At 52.2% G+C, this 20,209-nt stretch overlaps 1 protein-coding gene across 1 annotated transcript; it reads right to left on the reverse strand.

Annotated features, from left to right (window-relative positions):
• Positions 1-1,345: 1,345 nt before the first annotated feature.
• Positions 1,346-20,027, reverse strand: NKX3-2 (NK3 homeobox 2). The gene is made up of 2 exons (XM_080393157.1): positions 3,354-20,027; positions 1,346-2,952 (listed from the first exon to the last, which is right to left on the reverse strand). The coding sequence occupies exons 1-2, from the start codon at positions 4,072-4,074 to the stop codon at positions 2,477-2,479; spliced, it is 1,197 nt and encodes a 398-aa protein (XP_080249283.1). The 5' UTR covers positions 4,075-20,027; the 3' UTR covers positions 1,346-2,476.
• Between the last annotated feature and the right edge of the window lie 182 nt (positions 20,028-20,209).

Consider the following 20,209-nt stretch of genomic DNA (forward strand, 5'->3'; position numbering starts at 1 on the left):
CAGGGGGCTCGCTCCAAGCCCGCGCTGGGGCCGGGCAGCCCCCGGGGAGCCGCCCCCCTCCCCACCGCCGCGGGCAGCCGGGGGTGCCAGCCTGGGGCACCCCACCTGCAGGGCGAGGGCAGCCCGAGCAGAACGCCGCTTGCCCGAGCCGCAGAGAGAGACGTAACAGCTGAGGGGCGGGGGGGCGGCCGGGGCGAGGGGGCTGCCGGGGAAACAGCTCGGCTGCCTCTCGGGGCGGCTTGCAAGGACGGCGGCCGGGAGGGCGGTGGGGCTGCAGGGGCTCTCGCCGCGCCGCTCCGTCGCTCGGGAGCCAGAGGGAAGCCCGTGCGACTCAGCGGGGAAGGAAAGAAGCCGGCGGCGCGGGAGAACCGGCAGCGCCCAGGCAACGCGGCCGCCTGTGAGAGAGGCCCGGGCAGGTCTCTGCCAGCGTGGAGAAACCACCGCAGCCGCCCCCCGGGTCTGGTCCCTCGGAGCGCCACTGCCCGGCCGCGGCGCCCCGACCGGAGCTGCTCGCCCCAGCGCAGGGCGCCCGCCCCGTCTGGCAGCGGCCGGAGGACGGCAGCCGACGGCGGGGATGCGCTGCCAGCACCGTGCCGAACGACTGGGCTCGCCGCGGAGGCTTGGAGCGGATTCAGTCCAAGGCGGGAGGCTGCCCCAAGCGGCTGTCGCGGTCGTGTCGGGATACAAACGGCCTCGGCCGTTTCGCCGAGGACTGAGAAGCCCCGTCCTGCAGCCCTAGCCGGAGCCTCCGCCCGCCCGCGGGCCCCGGCCCCGGCCTCCCCGCCAGGCTCCTGCAGAGGGAAAACCACTCGCCGTCCCACGCGCTTTCCCCGGGAGCTGCCAAGGTTGTAAACCGCCGGGGCCGGTGGAAGCGGGCAGCTGCGGGGCCGCACAGCCAGGCCGCCCTCGCCCGGGAAAACCGGATTGCGGCTCCACCGAACGCATCGCATCCTCACCGTAACCCGGGCGGCCGTAAATTAATCCGGCGCTCCCGGCAATCCGGCAGAAGGCAGGGAACGCTCCAGCCTGGACACAGAAGTGCTTCAGGCGCCCGGCCCGAGAACCTCCTGTTCCCACGAAGGGAACGGGCACCGGCGCTGCGCGGTGCGCACGGGCAGGGCGGCCATGGGGACCGCAGGGTGAGATCTTCGCCAGGCCCCACGGTCCCCAGGCTCCACGGTCCCCACCGCCGAGGCTGGCAGCTGCCACTTAGAGCCACTGCCAGCCCCTGTGCGAGTGCAAAAAGGAGGGATGTGATCTGAACTGCAGCCTGAAGTCTGCTGCGGGGAAAAAAGTCGCTGGGGAAATCCGTGTCCACTCTCAGAAACGACACAAGCAGCAGAGCCAAGTGTTAAACTAAAGTTTATAAATTAAAAAAAAAAAAAGTACAGCGGGTAGCTTACAAACATTCACAATTCATTTGAAGTAAATAATCTAGTTGAGTGCACAGTGCCATCAGAAGAGAAAGGGAGGGGGAAAAAAAATAGCAATTAGTTACCTTGAAAGAAAGAGACTGTAATTACATTGCTGAGCAGATCAGAAATCCCCGCCCTTGAAGGAGAGATCTGCAGAAGAACTGTAAAAGGCACTGATGGTATTAAAATTTCCCGTTACATCGATTTCTTAAAAAGCCCGACCAGAAATATTCACATTGAATATAAAAATAACAACAACTTTAATACAACTGGAAAGTGCGAAAAATCTGTAACTCCTCCCTCCCCGAACACGGAAAGATCTCAGGAAGAAAGGAAAAGAAGAAGTCTGGAGTTCTGATATAAGTCTCACCCTTTTGTGAAATATTTATCCTTTGCCAGGGATCATGGAGTACAGGAATAACATGGGCAACAAGAGCAGAGGGGATCTGAAAGAGGCTTCCTTACATTCAGCACCATACAAGGCACACTCAGTTTGCAGCGAGTTGAAAGACCAAGGACTCAACCAGACGTCAAAAATAATCTTCCTTACAATCCACCGAAGGAGTCCTTGATCTCCGCTTCTGAGCTGCATTTGGTTTTGCGGGTTGCTTTTTTTTCCCTCCTTTCCTTTTTTTCTCTTTCTCTCTCCCACACAAGATCGAGTCTCTACCGATCCGAAGCGAAAAAAACCAACCAAACAAAAAGTCTACACCAGATACACTGACAACATGGATACCATGAACTAGTCATGTCGAATCATGAGAGTCCTCGGCTGGCAGGGTGGGGATGGGTGAGGGCCGGGGCAGGGATAGCCGAGAAGTCCTACGTTGGAACAGGAGAGGGTGAGGAACCATCCAAATAATATTAATAATAAAAATAACAATAAAATAATAATAAATACTGTCCAAGGCACTGAGAGCGGCAGCTAGGGCTCTGGATTTGAGAAGCTGGCTGGCTGGCGGGCTGGCTGGGGGAGGGGGGTGGCAGAGGGGAGACGGGTTTCCTGGCCGCCAGTGTCTGTGGGGGGGGGGAGCTCGGGGAGGGGTATGTACGTGTGCCCCTCACTGGGTGCCGGCGGCTGCGGCGCAGGTGGACAAAGCCCACCCAGGCAGGCAGTAGTAAGGGTAGTAGTAGGAGGGCTGGAGGGAGAGCAGTGAGGGCGGCCGCAGCACCTCACCGGGGTGGTACTGTCTCTGGTCATCCCGCACCAGCACCTTGACGGCCACCTTCTTGGCGGCGGGGGCGGCAGCCAGGAGGTCAGCAGCCATCTGACGCCGCTTGGTCTTGTAGCGCCGGTTCTGGAACCAGATCTTCACCTGCGTCTCGGTGAGCTTCAGCGAGGCGGCCAGGTCGGCCCGCTCGGGCCCCGACAGGTACCGCTGGTGGTTGAAGCGCCGCTCCAGCTCGAAGACCTGCGCGTGGGAGAAGGCTGCGCGGGAGCGCTTCTTCCGCGGCTTCGGTGCCGCCGCCTCCTCCTCCCCCGGCAGCAGATTCCCGCACTTGCCCGCTCCGTCCTCCTCCTCCGGGGGGCTGCGATCTGCGGGCAGGGCGAGAGCAGGGCGGTCAGGGCAGGCAGGCACCGGCACACCCGCATCCCCGCGCAGACGGCCAGGCGCGCTCCTTGCGGCTGGCTTGCAGCGACGGAGCGGGCGGAGACCCCGCCGCGCCGCCGCCCTCCCCGCCGCCAGGTCGGCCGCCGCCAGCCGCCGGGGTTTCTCGCCCTCCCCCGAACACCGGGCGGCCTGCCGGGCTGCGGGCTCAGCCTGGCCAAGGGCGCCCCCCCCCCGGGGGCTTATTCTCCCGGCGCGGCCTGGGGGCTCGCCGCGCAGCTCCCCAGGACGGCGGAAAGCCCCGATCGCCTCCCGTTCGCAGCCCCCCCGGGACCCGGTCGCCCGCCCCGCGCGGGTACGGAGGGGCCATCGCCGGGGCCGCCCCTACCTGAGACGGCGGCCGACATCTCGCTGTCACTGAGGCCGGCGGCGTCCCGCTCCGCCGCCTCCGGGGGCTGCGCCTCCTCCGTCGCCGGCCGCCCCCCGCCCGTGGCCTCGGCGGGGCGGGCGCTGCCACCGGCGCCGTTCTCCTCGGCGCGCCGCTCGCCCTCGGGGTCCTCGCTGAGCGCCGAGTCCGAGTCCCAGCCCGCCGGCGTCCGTGGGGCGGGGGCGCGGGCGGCGGCGGGCGCGAGGAGCGGCGGGCCCTCTGCGGCGCTGCACAGCCGCCAGCCGCCGGCCGGCCCCGGGGGCGGCGGCCGCCCCGCCGCGTGGCGGGCGCGCTCCTCCTTCTTGTTGAGGATGGCCTGGATGGAGAAAGGCGTCAGGGCGTTGCCGCCGCGGACGGCCATGGCCCGGCGGCGGGCGGCCCCGCGGGCGAGCTGCGGACCGCGCCGCGCCTTCAGCTGGGCGACCGCATCGCCGGCCGCGGCCGCGCCGGCGCCGGTGCCGGTGCCGGGCCCTTCTCTGCCGCCGGGAGGGCGGGCGCCAGCGGGGGCAGCCTCTCTGCGCCGCTGCCGGCCCGCCCGCCCATAGGGCCGGGGCCGCCGGGGCCGCCGCGCCGCGCTCCGCCGGGCGCCGCCGCCGGTCCCTGGCGGCGCGGGCGCTGCCTCCGCCCCGCTCTGTCCCGCCCCGCGCCCGCCCTCTCCTTTTTCTCCCGGCGGCGCTGTCATCCCTCACGGCCGCCTGACAGCGCCGGCCCCGCGCCTTCCCATTGGACAGCGTCCGCGCGGCCTGCCTGGCGATTGGCTCCCCGCCGCGGGGCGATGCGGCTCCGCGGGGCGCGCGGCGGGGCGCGCGGCGCCTTAACCCCTTGCGGCCCGCGGGGCTGCCCGCCGTCCCCTCGGGCGCCGAGCTCCGGCCGCTGCCGCCCGCGGCGGAGCCGATCCGCGGAGGGAAGGTCCCGCTCCTCGGCGGGGAGCGGCGGCTGCCACCCGCGGAGCGCGAGGTAGCGTTTTCAGGGTGTCTCCCCCTCTCGCCGTGCCTCGGCCGAGCCGGGCAACGGGAGCTGCAGCCGCCGGCGGCGGGGAAGGGTCCGGTCGCGGCGGGAAAAGCCGCGGGGGAGCGGGAGTGGCACCGCGGGCTGGCAAGCGGCCGTTGCGCGCTGCTGGGGAAGAGCCGGGGGGAGCAGCCTCCCCCGGGGTTCCTGCGGGGACAGAGCCGGGCGCCGGCCGCTCGGCGTGAGGGCGCAAACGCCAAACCCGACGAGCTGTCGAAAACGGGCGTTTCGCCGTCCCGTTTGTTTAAAGACGTGGTCGGTTTTATATTGGGGATGGTCTTCGGTCCGCGGGGCTTCTGAAGACCGTTTTAGGAGGGCGATTTCTCCCGGATTAAGGACAGCTTTCCTCGAAACGATGCTTTTCCTGAAGGAAAATGGCCCTAAACCAGAAACGTTTGGAAACTTACACGCACGTGAACTGTATAGGTGCGACTCGTTGCCGAAACAACAACGTGCCTCCAAGCATCGTGCTTTTCTTTATTTCAGACATTATTGGCATTCTCAGACCCGACAGAAAAATCCCGGCGACGGTACCAAGCAGGTTGTCACACGAGGAACGAAATGCCAGCGCCTCACGACCGTGGTGTTTTTGGCGCTGGGGAGACGCGGCAACGTAACGAGCGAGGGCACATCGAAATGATGCCCTCGGACCCGGCTTCGCCTCCCGAGCCACATTCCCAGAGCGTTATCCTGCTGCTTCACAGGCGTGCGTCCACCTCCAGCATTTCCCTACCTGATCCCGCAGAGATGAGCGCCCGTTTGCAGTAGACCACGAAGCCACGATAATTGATTATCAACGACTCTGGCAGGGAATAAACTTTTTCAATCATCGTTCTTACCCCGAAAATAGAGTAATAAAATAAATAAACCCGCTTTCATACGCAGCACGAACCCGGAGAGCACTGCCTGAGCGAGAATAGACTTTATCCTTCTGAATAAATTCAGTCCGTTTTAATATCCTTGCTTAGACTCACTTACCCCTTCTTCCCACCCAGGTCTTTTCCCGGGAAAGCCATCACTTCTGCCACCCAAGGCTTCGGTGCCACGGTACACTCTGAAAATATCCAAAGGGGATTTATTTTATTTTATTTTATTTTATGTTTTTTTTAAGAGCTGGAGGGAAATAAGAGGCATCTGGGGAAGCTGCGAGAAATCCACTTACGAGGGGATGTGTAGGAGATGTAGGAAGGGTGTTCTCTGCGGGCGTTGTAAGGGGTGCTAACAGGCGAGAGGTGAAGTGTGGGGTGTCAGTGGGGGGAGAGGAAGGGCTGGGCGCTCCTCAGGAGAAAGGCTGGAGATGCGGGTCGCAGGAGCGCGGTTTGGGCTGACGGGCGGAGAGGGACTCTGGGCAGGGGGGACCGGGAGTTCCGGGCAGGGCGGCCTGGCGCAGCTTTCCGCCCTGCGCTTCTTTGGCCGGGCTGTGCTCAGGTGCGGCCGAGCGGGGGGCAGCGCAGGCGGCCCTGCGGGGCTGGGGACGCGGCGGGGAGGAGGAGGCGCCCCCACCCCCCCCCGGCGGCAGCCTCCCGGCAGGCTCTGGCACAGGCACTTTCCAGCCCGCGAAGTCCCTGATTTACAAGGTTTCTCGTCCAAGCTCTTGGAAATACCTGCGGTTAGTTTACAATGGCTGTAATTCTTCGCTAATTTACCCAGCTCCCTCCCTGCCACCTCCTTTTCTTTTTTTCTTTCTTCTCTCTCATGCCCCCCGCCCCCCGGGCGATCTTTGCGCCCTCTCCCCGACCAGAAAACTATTGTTTGGGAGAGGAAATGCCTGGGGAGGAGGCCGGGAGGAGAGCGAGCAGCAGCGGGGGTGAGGCGCAGGGGAGCGGCGGAGGGAGGCCGGGCAGGGCCGGCGGTCCCGGGGCTGCGGCGGCGGGGGGCCTGCTGGGTGGTCCCGCCGGGGGAGACGGACCGCGGGAGGGAGGGAAGGAGGGAGGGATGGGGGAGAGCGGCGGTCCGGCATAGCTCCGCACCGACCGCCCGGCTGGAGGGCTCGCAGCCGGCTCCCGGCCGCCGTCAGCCGGGGCAGCACCACAGGGCAAGGGCTCCCCGGCGGCGGCGTGCGGCGGGCGCGGGGCCCCCTCCGAGCCTGTGGGGGGAAACGGGACGCAAGCCCTCCTCGCACGAACAGGCTCGGGGGGGACACACGGGTGGAGGGAGCGGGGGTGGGGGTGTGTGGGGGGGGCGCAGCCTAGCAGGCAGGGCAGTGCCTGAAACGGGGATGCCGGCGGGGGCACGATTTCCACCTTGCCCCCACCCCTGATAACGGCCCCGCAACACCCCCCACCCCCATTCCCCGCGGTCTGGAAGCAGCCAACCCCTCCGCACTGTCTCGGATCCGCCGTTTTACAGACGTGCATTGCCGTGCAGCGGGGCAAACCCGGACCCCGCCGTGCCCCGCCACTGCCTCCCCCTGCGCCCACCGCAGACCCCCCGCTCTTTACCCAGCAGCCCGCGGAGCCGCCCGGCTCGCCGCCCCTCGCCCTCCCGTCCCCGAGCGGCGGCGGCGGGACGCCCGCGGCGCAGCCGGCCCGGCGCTACCGGCAGGGGGGCTGCCCCACCTAGAGGCGTCCCCGCCGCACTGCCCGGCAACGCTGCCCAGCCCTGGGCGCCCGGTGGGGCCGTGGTGACACGGGGGAGCCGGGGTGGGTCGAGGCAGGGCCAGCCCGTGCGGGGACACCGGTGCAAAGGCACAGCGCCAGCGCCCTGTCCCAGCGTCGCGTCGCAAACCGTGGTTTGGGCTGGGAAAGAGGGAGCGGAGCTGCCTGGCTGCAGCCTGAGGTGGCTTCTTGCGGTCACCTCGGACGCTTTTCTGTTCAGGTGCGAGGAAATCCGCTCGCAGCTGCACTGCGGAGCGTGCATGGGGCGATGAAGCAGGAAAGGATGTGTCCTGCTCATGGGCGTCTTACGAAAGCTCTTTCCTTATTTTTATGCAAAGTTTCCTACTACCCCAGTAAATGGCTCTATATTCCTCATCTTCTAACGTATTTATCTGTAGGATGGAAATAGAACCTGGACAAGATTAACTTGATTTACTATAAAAAAAACCCCCAGCATATCCAAATGGCCAGACACATCTCATAGTCACTAATTAAAGCTTTTGAATTTTTCTGTGAAACAAATATTGTGATATTTACTCCCTGTATTTAGCTTTTTATTTGTTTCAAGCAGCTTTAGAAGGAGGGGGTAGTCTATTTGCACTCTCTGACAGAAAAGTTGAAGTAGAAACAGATAGAATCACTTACGCCAAAGTCATATATGTGTGAGTCATCCATGCGGTATCTGGTCTATCTAGTTGTTCTGAACTTTTCCTTATTATTTATTAGAACATTTTAATGAATATTCCCCATATTACAGTAGATGCATTTGCTGTGTGCAAGTCTCTAGGCTTTTCAGAACACTCATAGCACAGATTAATCATTTGATGTTTATTTGGTACAACATCATACAAAGTCCAGGCTTCCTTTACCATTGCTCCTCCATCTATTTTGAAATAGTTGAGTTTATTGTTCATGTATGATGGTAATTAATAACCTGGTAATTAAATCAATGGCTACATTGCAGTAACATCTAAATATTTTTGTTGCTTCTCATGCTTAGGTAAATCAAGTCAGCCTGCCAGCCTCTCATGACACTGGAACTGTTTAGATTTATAAAGTGATTTCACATCTTTGTCCAAGAGTCGTATCTTTATTGATAACAATTCAACATTCATTTATATTGATTTTTCTGTCTCCTTATTATTCACGTCAGGAGTAGACACCCATCAAAGGTAATATCTGGGAGTGTTTGGGACTTTTCCATTATAAATTTACATGGTTCACCAATTACTCAAAAATTTCAGAATTTGAGATGAAAGACTCACTTGTTTCACATCCTCCTCATGCTGAATAGGAAGCCTTAACTGTGGAGATAGGATGTGGCATTTCTGTGCATGTCTAGGGTAGTCTCACGTGTGCACTGTTGGCTGTTGGGGTGCCTGCTTGGAAAAGCTGAGCTGGCTCAGGAGCTCCAGTACTGGACTTAAGTGCCTCAAAACCGATGTGTTGCAGGAATGAGAATCATGGTACATCTGCCCTGTTTTGGATCCAGGCCTATGGGACTGACTTCATATGTCTGAAGAGAAATCAGAGGTGTGAGTTCACCAGGTAATTGCACAGGGTGGTTGGTCTGGTCCCGGGAAGCGACCATCCCTCTGCTGAGCACAGACAGGACCCAGGCAGTTTAGACCGAGCATCTCACTCCATGGTAGCTCCCTCATCTGACAGGACCCCAGCTTCCCTGAGAGCTTTATGACACCTCTCATGGAAGACAAGGCCCCCAGCTCTACATGTTGTGTGACAGGGGAGTCCATGCCTGCAGCAGCCTCACACGGCCATGGTGTTGGCCTTGCTGTGATCCATGCCCAGTGACACATGGTGGAGCAGCCAAGCCAAGATGTTTGAGCACAGAGATTGGATTCAGCATTGGGTTTATGAAGTTCGGGCAATTAGCGTGTTCACTGTGTGAGTTGTTTCCACTGGCAATGATTTTGTATGTACAGTGACTGTACATTTCATCTGAACACAGCTTTTACATTAAGTCACTAATTCTTTTGGCTCGCTCAGTGAGAATACAAATACTTACATAAACTTCACAAATAAATTAGTGACTGTTTTGTTCAGCTCACTTGCAAAGTTCATTGGCTGCCTGAAAATTAGTGAATGTGACACAAGCTGTCTGCAGGCAATATAGATATTGTCCATATTTTCTGTGTGTATCTTAGAGAATAGGGACCTTGAGCATGTCAGTTATGGATGACTGCAAATACGCACCCTGTCTTGTCCTTGTGACACTCAGTTCTTTCCTCTCAGAATTCTTGTCTTCACTAGTGTTGTCTTTGCTTAAATTTAGAGATTCTGAGTTATGGGTTGTCTCCTTCAGACCATTTTTATGCTGTTGAAGGGAGCACAGCCTGTGTGGGTTTTCAGGATATTCCTGTCATAGAAGTAGCTATTTCTATAATTTATTAGCCAGACACATGTTGGGATTTACCTAATAGAAGAAAAAAAATATTAAGACAGGTGACAGATGAGAAAGAATAAAAATGTGTAAAATGACAGAAGTGGTTTGCACCTTACCTGTTACATGAATGAGAGTAAATGAGATAGTTGGAGAAGGAGAGTAAATGAGATAGTTGGAGAAGCCTCCAGTGCTAAAGGACTCCCATGACTTAGTGGAAAACTCTTGCGATGTAAGAGGGACCAGACATGCAGGTAGACAAAATGTCAGTTATGAATCCCTTGGAAAACCAAGAAGGTCCTTTTATTCCTCCAGGAGGTTTTTCACAACAGAAGGATGCAGAAATCTGCCTGCAAATGAAAAAGGGAAGGCAGAGGAGTGCTGGCTGGAAGGACATTTTAGTAATAATTTCAAGATGGCAAGTTGTGATTTCCTGCACTATGGATGAGGTTATTTTTGGCAGGAGGAATGCAAGCTTTCTGCAATCCCTTCTTTGGAAAGAGGGTAGTGAGTGGTGTGGCCTTCTGGTGCTTTATAGTATTGTCTGTATTTTATGAGAGCCAGTTAAAACCCCCACGCTTTTCGCTATGTACTCTCAGCATTTCAACCCCACATAGGACCATGGCAGACTGCTGCCTGTAGGAAGCATTAAAACCCGGTCTTCAGCCAAAATAGTTGCTATCAACCATTCTTCCATATGTCTGGAGGACTTTTGATGTGGCTGTATTTCTTCCACCCAGTGTACGCTTTGTGCAGCACTTCTGTGTCCCAGGAACTCCTTTTGAGAAGGGTTGTGCACGGCAATGCGCTATTTTGCATGAGATACGGTCCCTCATCAGGACATACAACTCTTAAGAAAAGAAAATGTTATCCTTCATAGCTCCAAAAAGATGTCTGCAGTATAGTCTTCTGCAAAAGATGCAACAAAGCCCTTGTAGTCCAACCTCCTTGTACTGTTGTAGTGATTGTGTGGTTGACTGAACAACCCCAGCATGAATGGTACACACGCACATCGATGGTTGTGCCTGTTATTCATATCTCTGACTTTACCCATAGTTATCATGGAGGGGAAAAACATCATCCAAGGGCAAAAGACCTTCACATACAATAATATTTCATTCACAGGGTTTAATTTAGCTATTTTAGTGGCTCCTCGAGAACTAACTGTAAGAAACCTCTGCAGCCATAAGGTGTGTTGGCTGTGAAGCCCTGAGAACTGCTGGCGGGCTCTGGAGGAGCAGCAGTGTGCTGGAGAAGAGTTAACATCCCTGTGGTCTACGGGGGCTGTGGAAGAGCTTCTGCTACCTCAGATGCCTTGCTTCTTGTTCTGCATGTGTCCAGGTGCACTACTACAGCTCCTAGAGCTGCTTTCTAATACATGGCGACTTCAGAAGCAGGCCTGGGCAGCTCCTGCAACTGCTCTGGTATAAGGTAACAGCTGCTTTTATGGAGAGCATATTAAATGTCAGAACACCTGGATAATGAGACAGTGAGATCCTTTCAGTGAGGAGGAGACAAGAATACTGGCTGTGGAGCTGAAAAGTAGCCTGTCATCTACAAATCAATGTCACGACAGGAATCTGTGCACTGCGTCATTTCAATAGCCCTGGCTTCTTGGATGTGGTATGCGGTAGTGGTATTTCTCATGAACACCACAGTGCCGGACTCTTGCATGTAATAATCTTCTTTTCAAAAAGTGTTGATTCTAAGCCTCATGGTAAAACCAGCTTATGAAAATACTGGGATGTTACTGGCTGTAGGTAGCTTTGATACACACCCCTTATCACATGCCCTAGCATCTGGGCCCCAGCTGACATAGAGAAATCCCCTGTGCCTTTTCTCCAAGATGCAGAGTGTTTGATGATTTCTTTCAAGAACAGGCTTTATTTTCCCACCTGCTGGCTCAGCTGGTGTTGGATGTTGACTCTGTCCCAGTTCTTGTTTGCTGGGTTCTGGGAGCCTGGAAGTTGATTCCAGTCACATCACAGTTAACTGAAAAAAATGAGGACTAAGGATGGTGAATGAAAAGGGGATTATAATTGCTCTACTCAATATTTTCACAACTTGTCTTGTCATCTTCAACTTTCAGTGGCTAGTAAGACTAAATGTAAAGGCCCCTTAGCCTGTGTCTAACCTGTTTGGATGTCAGCACGTCCATGTACTTCTGCCATCCACAACAGTTCTTGGTCATGGCAAGAAGATCGAAAGGAGGCGAAAATGAAGCTGAAGGAAGGACTTCTGGAGAAATCAAAGGAGGGCAAGGGCAGAGAGAGAGGTCAGGTCTGATCCAGGAGTATGCAACGAGCTGATGAGGGAAAGGAAGGAAAGGAAAAGGAAGAGGGAAGAGGGAGAGCAGATGAAGGGAGAACCAGGAGCTGAGAGGGACCCTGTGAGGGAACTGGAGCACATGGGATGGGAACAAACAGACATTGAGCAACAACAGATGGGTCAGATAAGAGGTGAGGACGGAGGGAATTAGACTGGAAAAGTGCTAGGAACAAGGAGTTGGAAAATGAGAGAAATGGGAAGGTCAGGGCAAGGAAACTGACTGGAACGGATAGCTTCTATTAAACCTCCGTACCTAACTTGTTACACTTGAGAAAAACGTGTTACCTGCATTGCTCCTCAAGAAGTTTGGTGTGCCTATAAACATAGACCCAGGTTATATGGAATTTAATATACATATACTGTACCTGCACCCGTAACACCAGATGGGTTTAGACCTCTGCATGGTATATTCATGGATGTAAAGCTGAAAAAAAGGTATTCCTGCTGAAACGGGTGGCACCCTGCCTGCGCGGATCGGCGCGGCGCAGCAGCTCAGGAGGAGCGGGTGGACGGCCAGGTCCAGGCAGCGGTGGTCCCGCAACCACCACATGCCAGCCCCTCCCCAGTCCCCCGCCGAGCCCCCCCTCCCCGCCGCCGAGCCCTTGCGGGTCTGGCCCGAGCTCCCCCGGCTCCGGCAGGGGTGGCCGTGCGGGTCCCCCTGCGCCCTCCCCGCCGCGCTCCCGGCAGGCGCCCGTTGCCATCTAGTGGCTATTTCAGGACTCTCCGTCAGCGGAAAACAATTGTTTTTCAAACCAAACTGCAACCCGACAATTGCTTTTCTAGAGGAGTTTTGCACGATTTGCCCCCAAAAGCCTCCTGAGGGCCTTGCACAGAACCAAAGGGTCTGGTGCACGTCACGGAGAATGGGCTTCCTTTTCTGCAGCATGCACAGTTTGGCCTTGCTTTGCAATCAGGTGGATTACCTGCCTTCTAGGTGCAGATTTTGTGGGAGGAGAAGGCTAGGAAAGCCTCAAAACCAGCCAAGTGAGAGCCCAGCCCTGCTGCGAGAAGGCTGGCTCTCTTACTGGCAAAACGGCAACGCTTCCAAGGTGTTCAGCAGCACCAGGATCTTCACCCCTTGCTTGTAAGGATTCTGGCCCCTAACAGCTTCGTGGAATATGCCGAAAGTTTTTCTCATTATATTTTAGTATATTCACCCTTGCCAGATCCCAACCAGACCAAGACACAATATTCTAACTGTTGGGCAAGCACAGAGCAAATATCAGTCCAATGGACATGTTGCACTTTGGCTCCACACCCTCTCTCTTGCCTGGTCAATGAAAATTGAAGAGCTGGTGCAGATGGACTGTTTCAAGTCTGATGCCCTTGAGCAAAAACAAAAGTAATTGGACTTCTTTCCCCTTTTTAAAAGCTGCCAGTCACTTTCTCATTCTTTCTTTTTTTTTACAGAAGAAAAGAGGTGATAAAAGCTGAGAAAATTTGAGAAAGGTGTGAAAAGAGGGAAAGGAGCGAAGGAATGAGATCTGGGAAGGATGCCCTGTGTACAGTGGTGTCTTTGAACAGTCCCATTATCTCAAGAAATCAAATGGACAAATCCCAAGAGAAGAATTAGGTGAACTTAGGAAATAAATAAATACAAAAATTTTAAACAGAGACCACTATGAAGGAATGGAAGACCTTTATTTCTCCATCTCATAGCATGCCTCAGTACAACGCATCCCCACATCCAGTAACATGGTAGTGTTTCCTTGTCTTTGTGTTCACTTGTGATGGATTATTCCATTTTGGATTAATGCCATTGTGGTATATAATTATAGTAGCAAATATTATCCAATAGTACTTTAAGGGCTTAGCACTTACACCCTGAGCCTATTGCTGTTTTCATGAAGTAAAACTTACCCAATTCTGAAAATACAATAAAATTGTATGAACATCTATTACAAAATTATAATGGTAATTGGACAGTGTTTTGTTCATGCAAGAAAAATGAAGCTAGTTAGCTATATGTCTCTAACAGTGAAGCTTTGTGAATGCGTTATATGGCACAGCTGCCTTTCTCCTTTCTTGGCTGCACTTGAGGAGGCTCCTTGGCCTGTTAGCTCCAGGCTAAGGCAAACTAATGTATACCTGCAAAACTTGACTTCAGGGCAAAAATCTGAAGCCTTTGTATGAAAAAAAATCATAGATGTCTTAACATTGGACACCCCCCCCCCCCTATTTTTTTAATGCAGAACACTTTCCTTGTTGTATATGTTGATTTCAAAACAGAAAAAACCCTTTGCCTTTTGCTTCTTTCTAAACTGAGGCTTTCAGGCTGTTCAGTCTTTTTTTTCTTCAGTGGGGAAAGAAAGTATATGAGACACTGAAAGCTGAGATCAAAAACGGTTTTGATTTTTGAAAACAGAAAAGCAACAAAACTAGATTAAGCAAAATGCGAGTCTGCAAGGGGCTAGCACCTTGCTGGGAAGAGATACAGTCATACAGGAAATAAAAGGCATAAATTGCAATAGAGAATTTCAGGTTAGCAAAATGTTTTAAATCTAGTCAGCAACAAGAGTTAGGTGACACGGGGATTGCCAGCACTGGAGGTCTATAGGATCTGGTTAGAAATCACGTATTTGGAATAACCTGGAGCAACCTGCCCACCAGCTCGGCCAGTCTTTACCTCCTCCCATGAGAGCATCTCCCTGCAGCTGGCTTCCAGAGCTGCTGGTGCTGGAGTTGCACAAAGAAATGAACCAACTAATTACAGCCTCCAGCTGCCTCTGTGACAGTCCCATCACACCTGCTGCTGCAGGGAGCAGGGAAGGGTGCAACCTCCCAGCACCTCCCCTGGGCTCAGCAGCCCTTCCATGCATACGTATCCCTGGTGGCTTCTCTCTTCCACTGTCACGTCTGGTCTCTTGTCACTCAGCCCTCTGCTCAGCCAGAAAAGGAGGTGGTATCTCACTGGGAGCACACCCAGGAGTGCGAGAGTCCCGTTTCATTAAAGCTTTCCCAAAAGGATATTTCCTGTGCTTGAAGGCTGAATGGAGTTCTAAGTTCAAGATTAGTTGAAAGAAGTTTTATCATCGGTTTAATTTCTTTTTTTTAAGTGGCCTTATATTGCCTATTTACTTAGCCTGAAAAATCCTGGCTGAATAGAGTTAAATAAGCACTATATTACTGATCAGTTCTTAACTCTTGTTTATATAAAAAGAGTAGAATGAACTTACTGTCTGAACAAAAAGCCACATTCCAGATCTCTGCTTGCTTTGGGTACCAAAGCAGGGACAACTATTTAATATTAACATTTTTTCATTTATACACTGAAACTGGTGCTGGAGTATCATGAATGTGATCACTGAGCATTTTTCTCTCATATATTCCTCTTTATTCATTCATCTTAATATATGTTGACTTATATAAATCATTGCATTGTATGGGTGAACATGTAACAGAGGGATAAGTTGTCCAGCTGGCAGTAAGACTGATAGCTTTGACATTCCTCTGCTATTCTCAATTACATCCCCAGTACATGCACAGATGCCTTTGTTGTCCGCCTGTGTGATCAGCAAAGGAACCATGTTTAACAATATGGCTCAGCTTTGGTCCATTCATGTGGTTTCCTAGTGAGGGAGGGCCCAGACTATTCTGAAATACATTGTAGAGATTTTTATACTTTAGCTCTATTCCCACTGGCTGATTAAGCCAGGTAAGAGCTGCACCTTGTGTGTGGCTTAGCTGGAGCCAGGTCTAAACATCTTTCCATGAGGAAAAGCCCAGACAGAGCTCACCATGACTGCAGAGTGTATGTAATCTCCAAACTGAACTTGTGACTGACAGAAAGGTTTATATTTCCCCAGTGGAAATCGTACTTGTTTTCCATGTCTTTGGTGGCATTAGAAATCAGGGCACTCAGACAGCTTTTCCACATGACAGAGTACCTTAGCTTGCTGGTAAGGTATGCTGATGGTGAGGGCAGAGTTGCACACCCACAGGACACCTGTGTCTTAACAGTCACTGTTAACTCTCAGCAGTTATGCTAGTGCCTGTGAATACTCAATAAATAAAAACTAAGCTAAGCTAACAGCAAGCACGAGGGTGACATTACAGCCATCAGTCCCAGTAAAGTACTTTTAATAATTTTTCAGTACTAGCTTTTCACCTGTATTTTCTAGTCTGCTATACCCATCCTATCTTGCATAGTAGAAGTTTTTTACGTTGTACTAATACAGTTCTAGATCTTAGTGCTAGCAGGGATCAGTAAAGTAACCCAGTCTGTCCTGCATGGACCAGGTCATTGGTTGCCTCTTTTGTCCTTTTGACATCACACCCACAACTGAGGTTGCAAGTTTCACAAGCAGTGGTTGTGAGATGTTGAATAAAGTAGTACATCAAAAAGCCAGTGACATCTCCCCCTGCTGCTCCCACTTTGCCTTTCAAGTGCCAGTATATCTTGCTGCCAACCCCAAACAAACAGAGAAAATAAGCAATAAATGGTCATTGTTGGTGATGCTTTCTTTTTTTTTTTATGAAGTTTTTTTTTTCCAAATAATCTTCGCATAAGCTGTTTCCAATGTGGGAAAACATTGCCCTGACCTAGATTATATCTCTAGAAATCAGCAAAAGAAGAATTTCCACAATGCTGAGGCCACAGAGAAACAAGAGGCCTGTGATTATAAGAGGATTTACATTAATAATAGTTAATATTGTAATATCTTCCTTGGAGGCAGATACCCATTGGGTGTCATACCACCTCAGCAGGAATCCTGCAGTGTCTGGGGAAGCAGACAGGCAAACCAGGTGCCCCATGAGATGTCTGAGCTGGACAAACAACCCTTCAAAGTCTCTTTTAACACCTAACTTGGGGTGGAAGGAGATGCCTCGTCCTGTTCAGCAACCACAGGCATGATGCGTACCTTGGAATTAAAAACATTTCTTCTTGACAAACATTAAATGAGATGGTGGCACACGTATGCCCGTAATAACCATTTCCTCAATATGCTATGGAGTGGAACAGTCATCTGGAACGTGAACAGTGAGACTCAGTCCCCAGCTCTTTTGCTTCAGCAAGTAGGACATGTCATGGAATGTGAAATATCTCAACAGCAGAGAAAGTAGTATCCACCTTTGGATACCCTACAGCCTTGCCTTCCTGAGACATGAAGGTTCCAGTCCCACCATGCTCTAACCAGAGCATAAAAAAGCACCTTCTTTCTTTATGTCTTTGGAAGAAAGGCCAACAAAGGTCCATCCTTGGTGAAAGCTAAGTAGAGGGTAGATGTCATCTTCCAGGACTACATGCTTGTCCTTGAGGAGCTCACCCTAGATGTTTCTTACAGGCCACTGCTGTCAGCTTCCAGGACAGCTTGCTCAACTTTGTGGATTGCATCTGAAGATCTAAGTCTCCTAATACAAGGACATTTGATGCTTCATTTGGATTCCTAACTTCTTCAGTGAGCCAGCTGGCTTAAATTCAGATGTTTAAACATTAGATCCAGTTTCATGTTTGAGCACAGCCCCAATCTTTACATCAGTTTTATAAATGGCACATACAGTTCCTAAGAAACCCTGAAAAATCGTGTCCTGTGTTAGAATTTAAAGCAAGCCACCAGGGGAGAACCCATCGCACCCCTGCAAGTCATTTCACTGTGAAGTGGCACGGTGCATTACAGTTAGTCTAAATTTGTCTGGTTTCAGCTTTCAAAAACTGGATGATCTCTTCCTGGTACACGGCACACAGCAAGGATCCCTGAGTAGTTGGACGATCCGAGCTTCTTGCAAGCAGCCTTCTTGTTTTGTCACTAGGAAGAGAAAACCCCTACAGGTTAGCTCCCTCTTGATTTATACACAAATTAGTTGGTACAGAGGTACCATAAATGCATGTGAGAGCTAGTGGTGCACCTGGATGACCAACTTCAGTGTATCCAAATCCATAGTGCAATGGAAGGGTGCCCTGGTTTCCCTTGGGATAGAGTTAATTTTCTTCTTTGTAGCTGGTGCAGCGCTGTGTTTTGGATTTGGTGTGAGAACCATGCTGATGGCACACTGATGGTTTTAGCTGTTGCTGGGTGATGTTTATACCAAGTCAAGGACTTTTCAGTTTCTCAGGCCCTGCCAGCGAGAGGGGGCACGGGGAGCTGAGAGGGGACACAGCCAGGACAGGTGACCCAAACTGGCCAAAGCGATATTCCATACCATATGACGTCATGCTGTGTATATATAGGCTGGGAAAAGGAGGAGGAATGGGGGGACGCTTGGCGTGATGGTGTTTGTCTTCCCAAGTCACGGTTACCTGTGCTGGAGCCCTGCTCTCCTGGGGGTGGCTGAACCTGCCTGCTGGTGGGAAGGGGGGAATGAATCCCTTGCTTTGCTTTGCTCGTGTGCGTGGCTTTTGCTTTACCTGTTAAACTGTCTGTATCTCAGCCCATGAGTTTTCTCACTTTTACCCTTCCAGTCCTCTCCCCATCCCACTGTGGGGGCAGCGAGTGAGCGGCTCTGTGGGGCTCGGTTGCCAGCTGGGGCTACACCACAACAAAGGGTGGTTCCACATCCCCTCTCTGCCACATGGCCGTCTTCTTTGTATGGGCAGCAGTATTTGCACAGCCCCATCAACAGCTTGTTTAGTGACCAGACTACTTTGAACACTAATCTGCAGTTTTGTTTTGCAGAGGAATTTCCAAGCTTCCTGGTCCGGCAGTCCGTGGCTGTACAACTTGGCACCGGCATGGAGGAAGGCACTGGCCAAGGGGCAGGGGAGGGAAGGTGAAAGGTGCCTTGCAGTTGCAGGCTGGCCACAAACCCCCACCCGAGGCTAATTAATTGCATAGTCAGTGCCAAAAATCTATTCCTGCCCTACTAAGTTACGGCCATTTCAAACCATATTTTTCTTCCCCAGTTGTTTGGCAAGAGTGTTATGTTCCTAGCTTTAAATACGGCTATCTAGGGACTCTCGGAGAGACATTTATTTTTATTATGTTTTTCTTTTGGACTTTATTCACAAAGCCAGCAAGGATAACAGCTAAAAAGCTGAGATTTGAAAGAAGAAGGGAGTTTAAATCAGAAATAGCCTTTCAAGGAATTTTGGTGAAACATCAGAATCTGGAAACAAAGACTGGAATGTAGATAGAATTTCCTTGGTGTTTAAACTTTCATGTTTTAGTAGAAAAAAACGACCCTGCTTGAAACAGGCCCAGGATTTTTGAGAAGCTGATGGAAGTAATGGAGTGTGACATACATAGCTGGGACAAGGAATCTACTGGAAGAAGCAAGCATGGTATCTTTAAGAAGTTGCCAAAACTTGCAGAAGGCTGACATGGGCAATTTCCTCTGGACTGAAGCTATAAGCAAATGATATAGATGTAAGGCTGTTGAAGTCGTGAAGGTAAGAGTCGTCTGAGCTGGTATATGCAATCACTGAGCAGGCAATGTTGAGAATGCCTAAGTTATCTAGAGCTTGGAGTAAGCGTTTGCGACACAAAGGCATAGTTACCTTTGTTATGTTGTTCACATTAAATCTGAAAACCAAAAACATTTCATATGGAATGGCTTCAATGGGAAGAGAACAAAAATCTGCCAGTGAAATTCACTCTTTACAGTATAAACAGGTACAGCTTCAAGGAAATAAAACCGCTCTGGAAGGACATGTAGGAGTCACTCAGCACATCCCAGCTTCAGAGCAGCAATTATCTTCAGACCACTGACTGTCAGCACCAGAGAGATCCCACTACCTCTCCCAAAAGCAAGGAGCGACAAAAGTCTGTGGTGGCAAATTATCTTTTCCCAGTGCAGAGCTTGATACAGGTGTCAGACTGACCACTTTAACTGTTGACACCTCAGACTGTATGGGGCCTGCATCACAGTGGGTGTCTGTTGATAGTCACTATGACCAGGAGCACTTGCTGCTCTTGGTTCCCAAGTTTTGTGGGACAATTTTTTACTGAGTTTCTGGACAGATGAAGGGAGCTCAGGACAGTACGCAGCCTCTGAAGGATCAGAGCCAGAGGTTGTTCTGTACGTGATGCTCTCACAAAACAGGCTGAGAGACAAGAAACAGTGGATGTGTGTATTTGGGATGGATGTCACAGACTGAAAAAAAAACCCCAAAACCCAACTGAGAAGTAGATGTGTTACTAGAGAAGCTGTTGGAATAGAAAATTGAGGCAGAGATCTGCCAGCATCAGCAAAAACTTTGCCCCAGTTGCTGACTGCACCGACTGACTTTGGACCAGGTTCTAGAGGGATGTTTCACCAGTTTACAAGCTTTCCAGAACCCATAAAAAATGAAAACTGCAAATGAACTTTTACTGATGACCCTTTAGGTGGTTTAAAAAAGCACTGCTACTACCCTCCACACTCCCCCCCCCCCCCCCCCCCCCCGCTTAAAATTAATTTGTGATTTAAAAGATAACCCCACAGTACTTTAGGTTGAAGACAGGAAACAAGTGTAAATAACCTCTAAGTAGAATGCACTAGAAAATAGGAAAAGATACTGACAGCTAGCCCTCAGTCAGCTGGTAACACTGGTAGCCAAGGCACAG

This window comes from Falco punctatus (genome assembly GCF_963210335.1).
Source record: "Falco punctatus genome assembly, chromosome: 1".
Lineage (NCBI taxonomy): Eukaryota > Metazoa > Chordata > Aves > Falconiformes > Falconidae > Falco > Falco punctatus.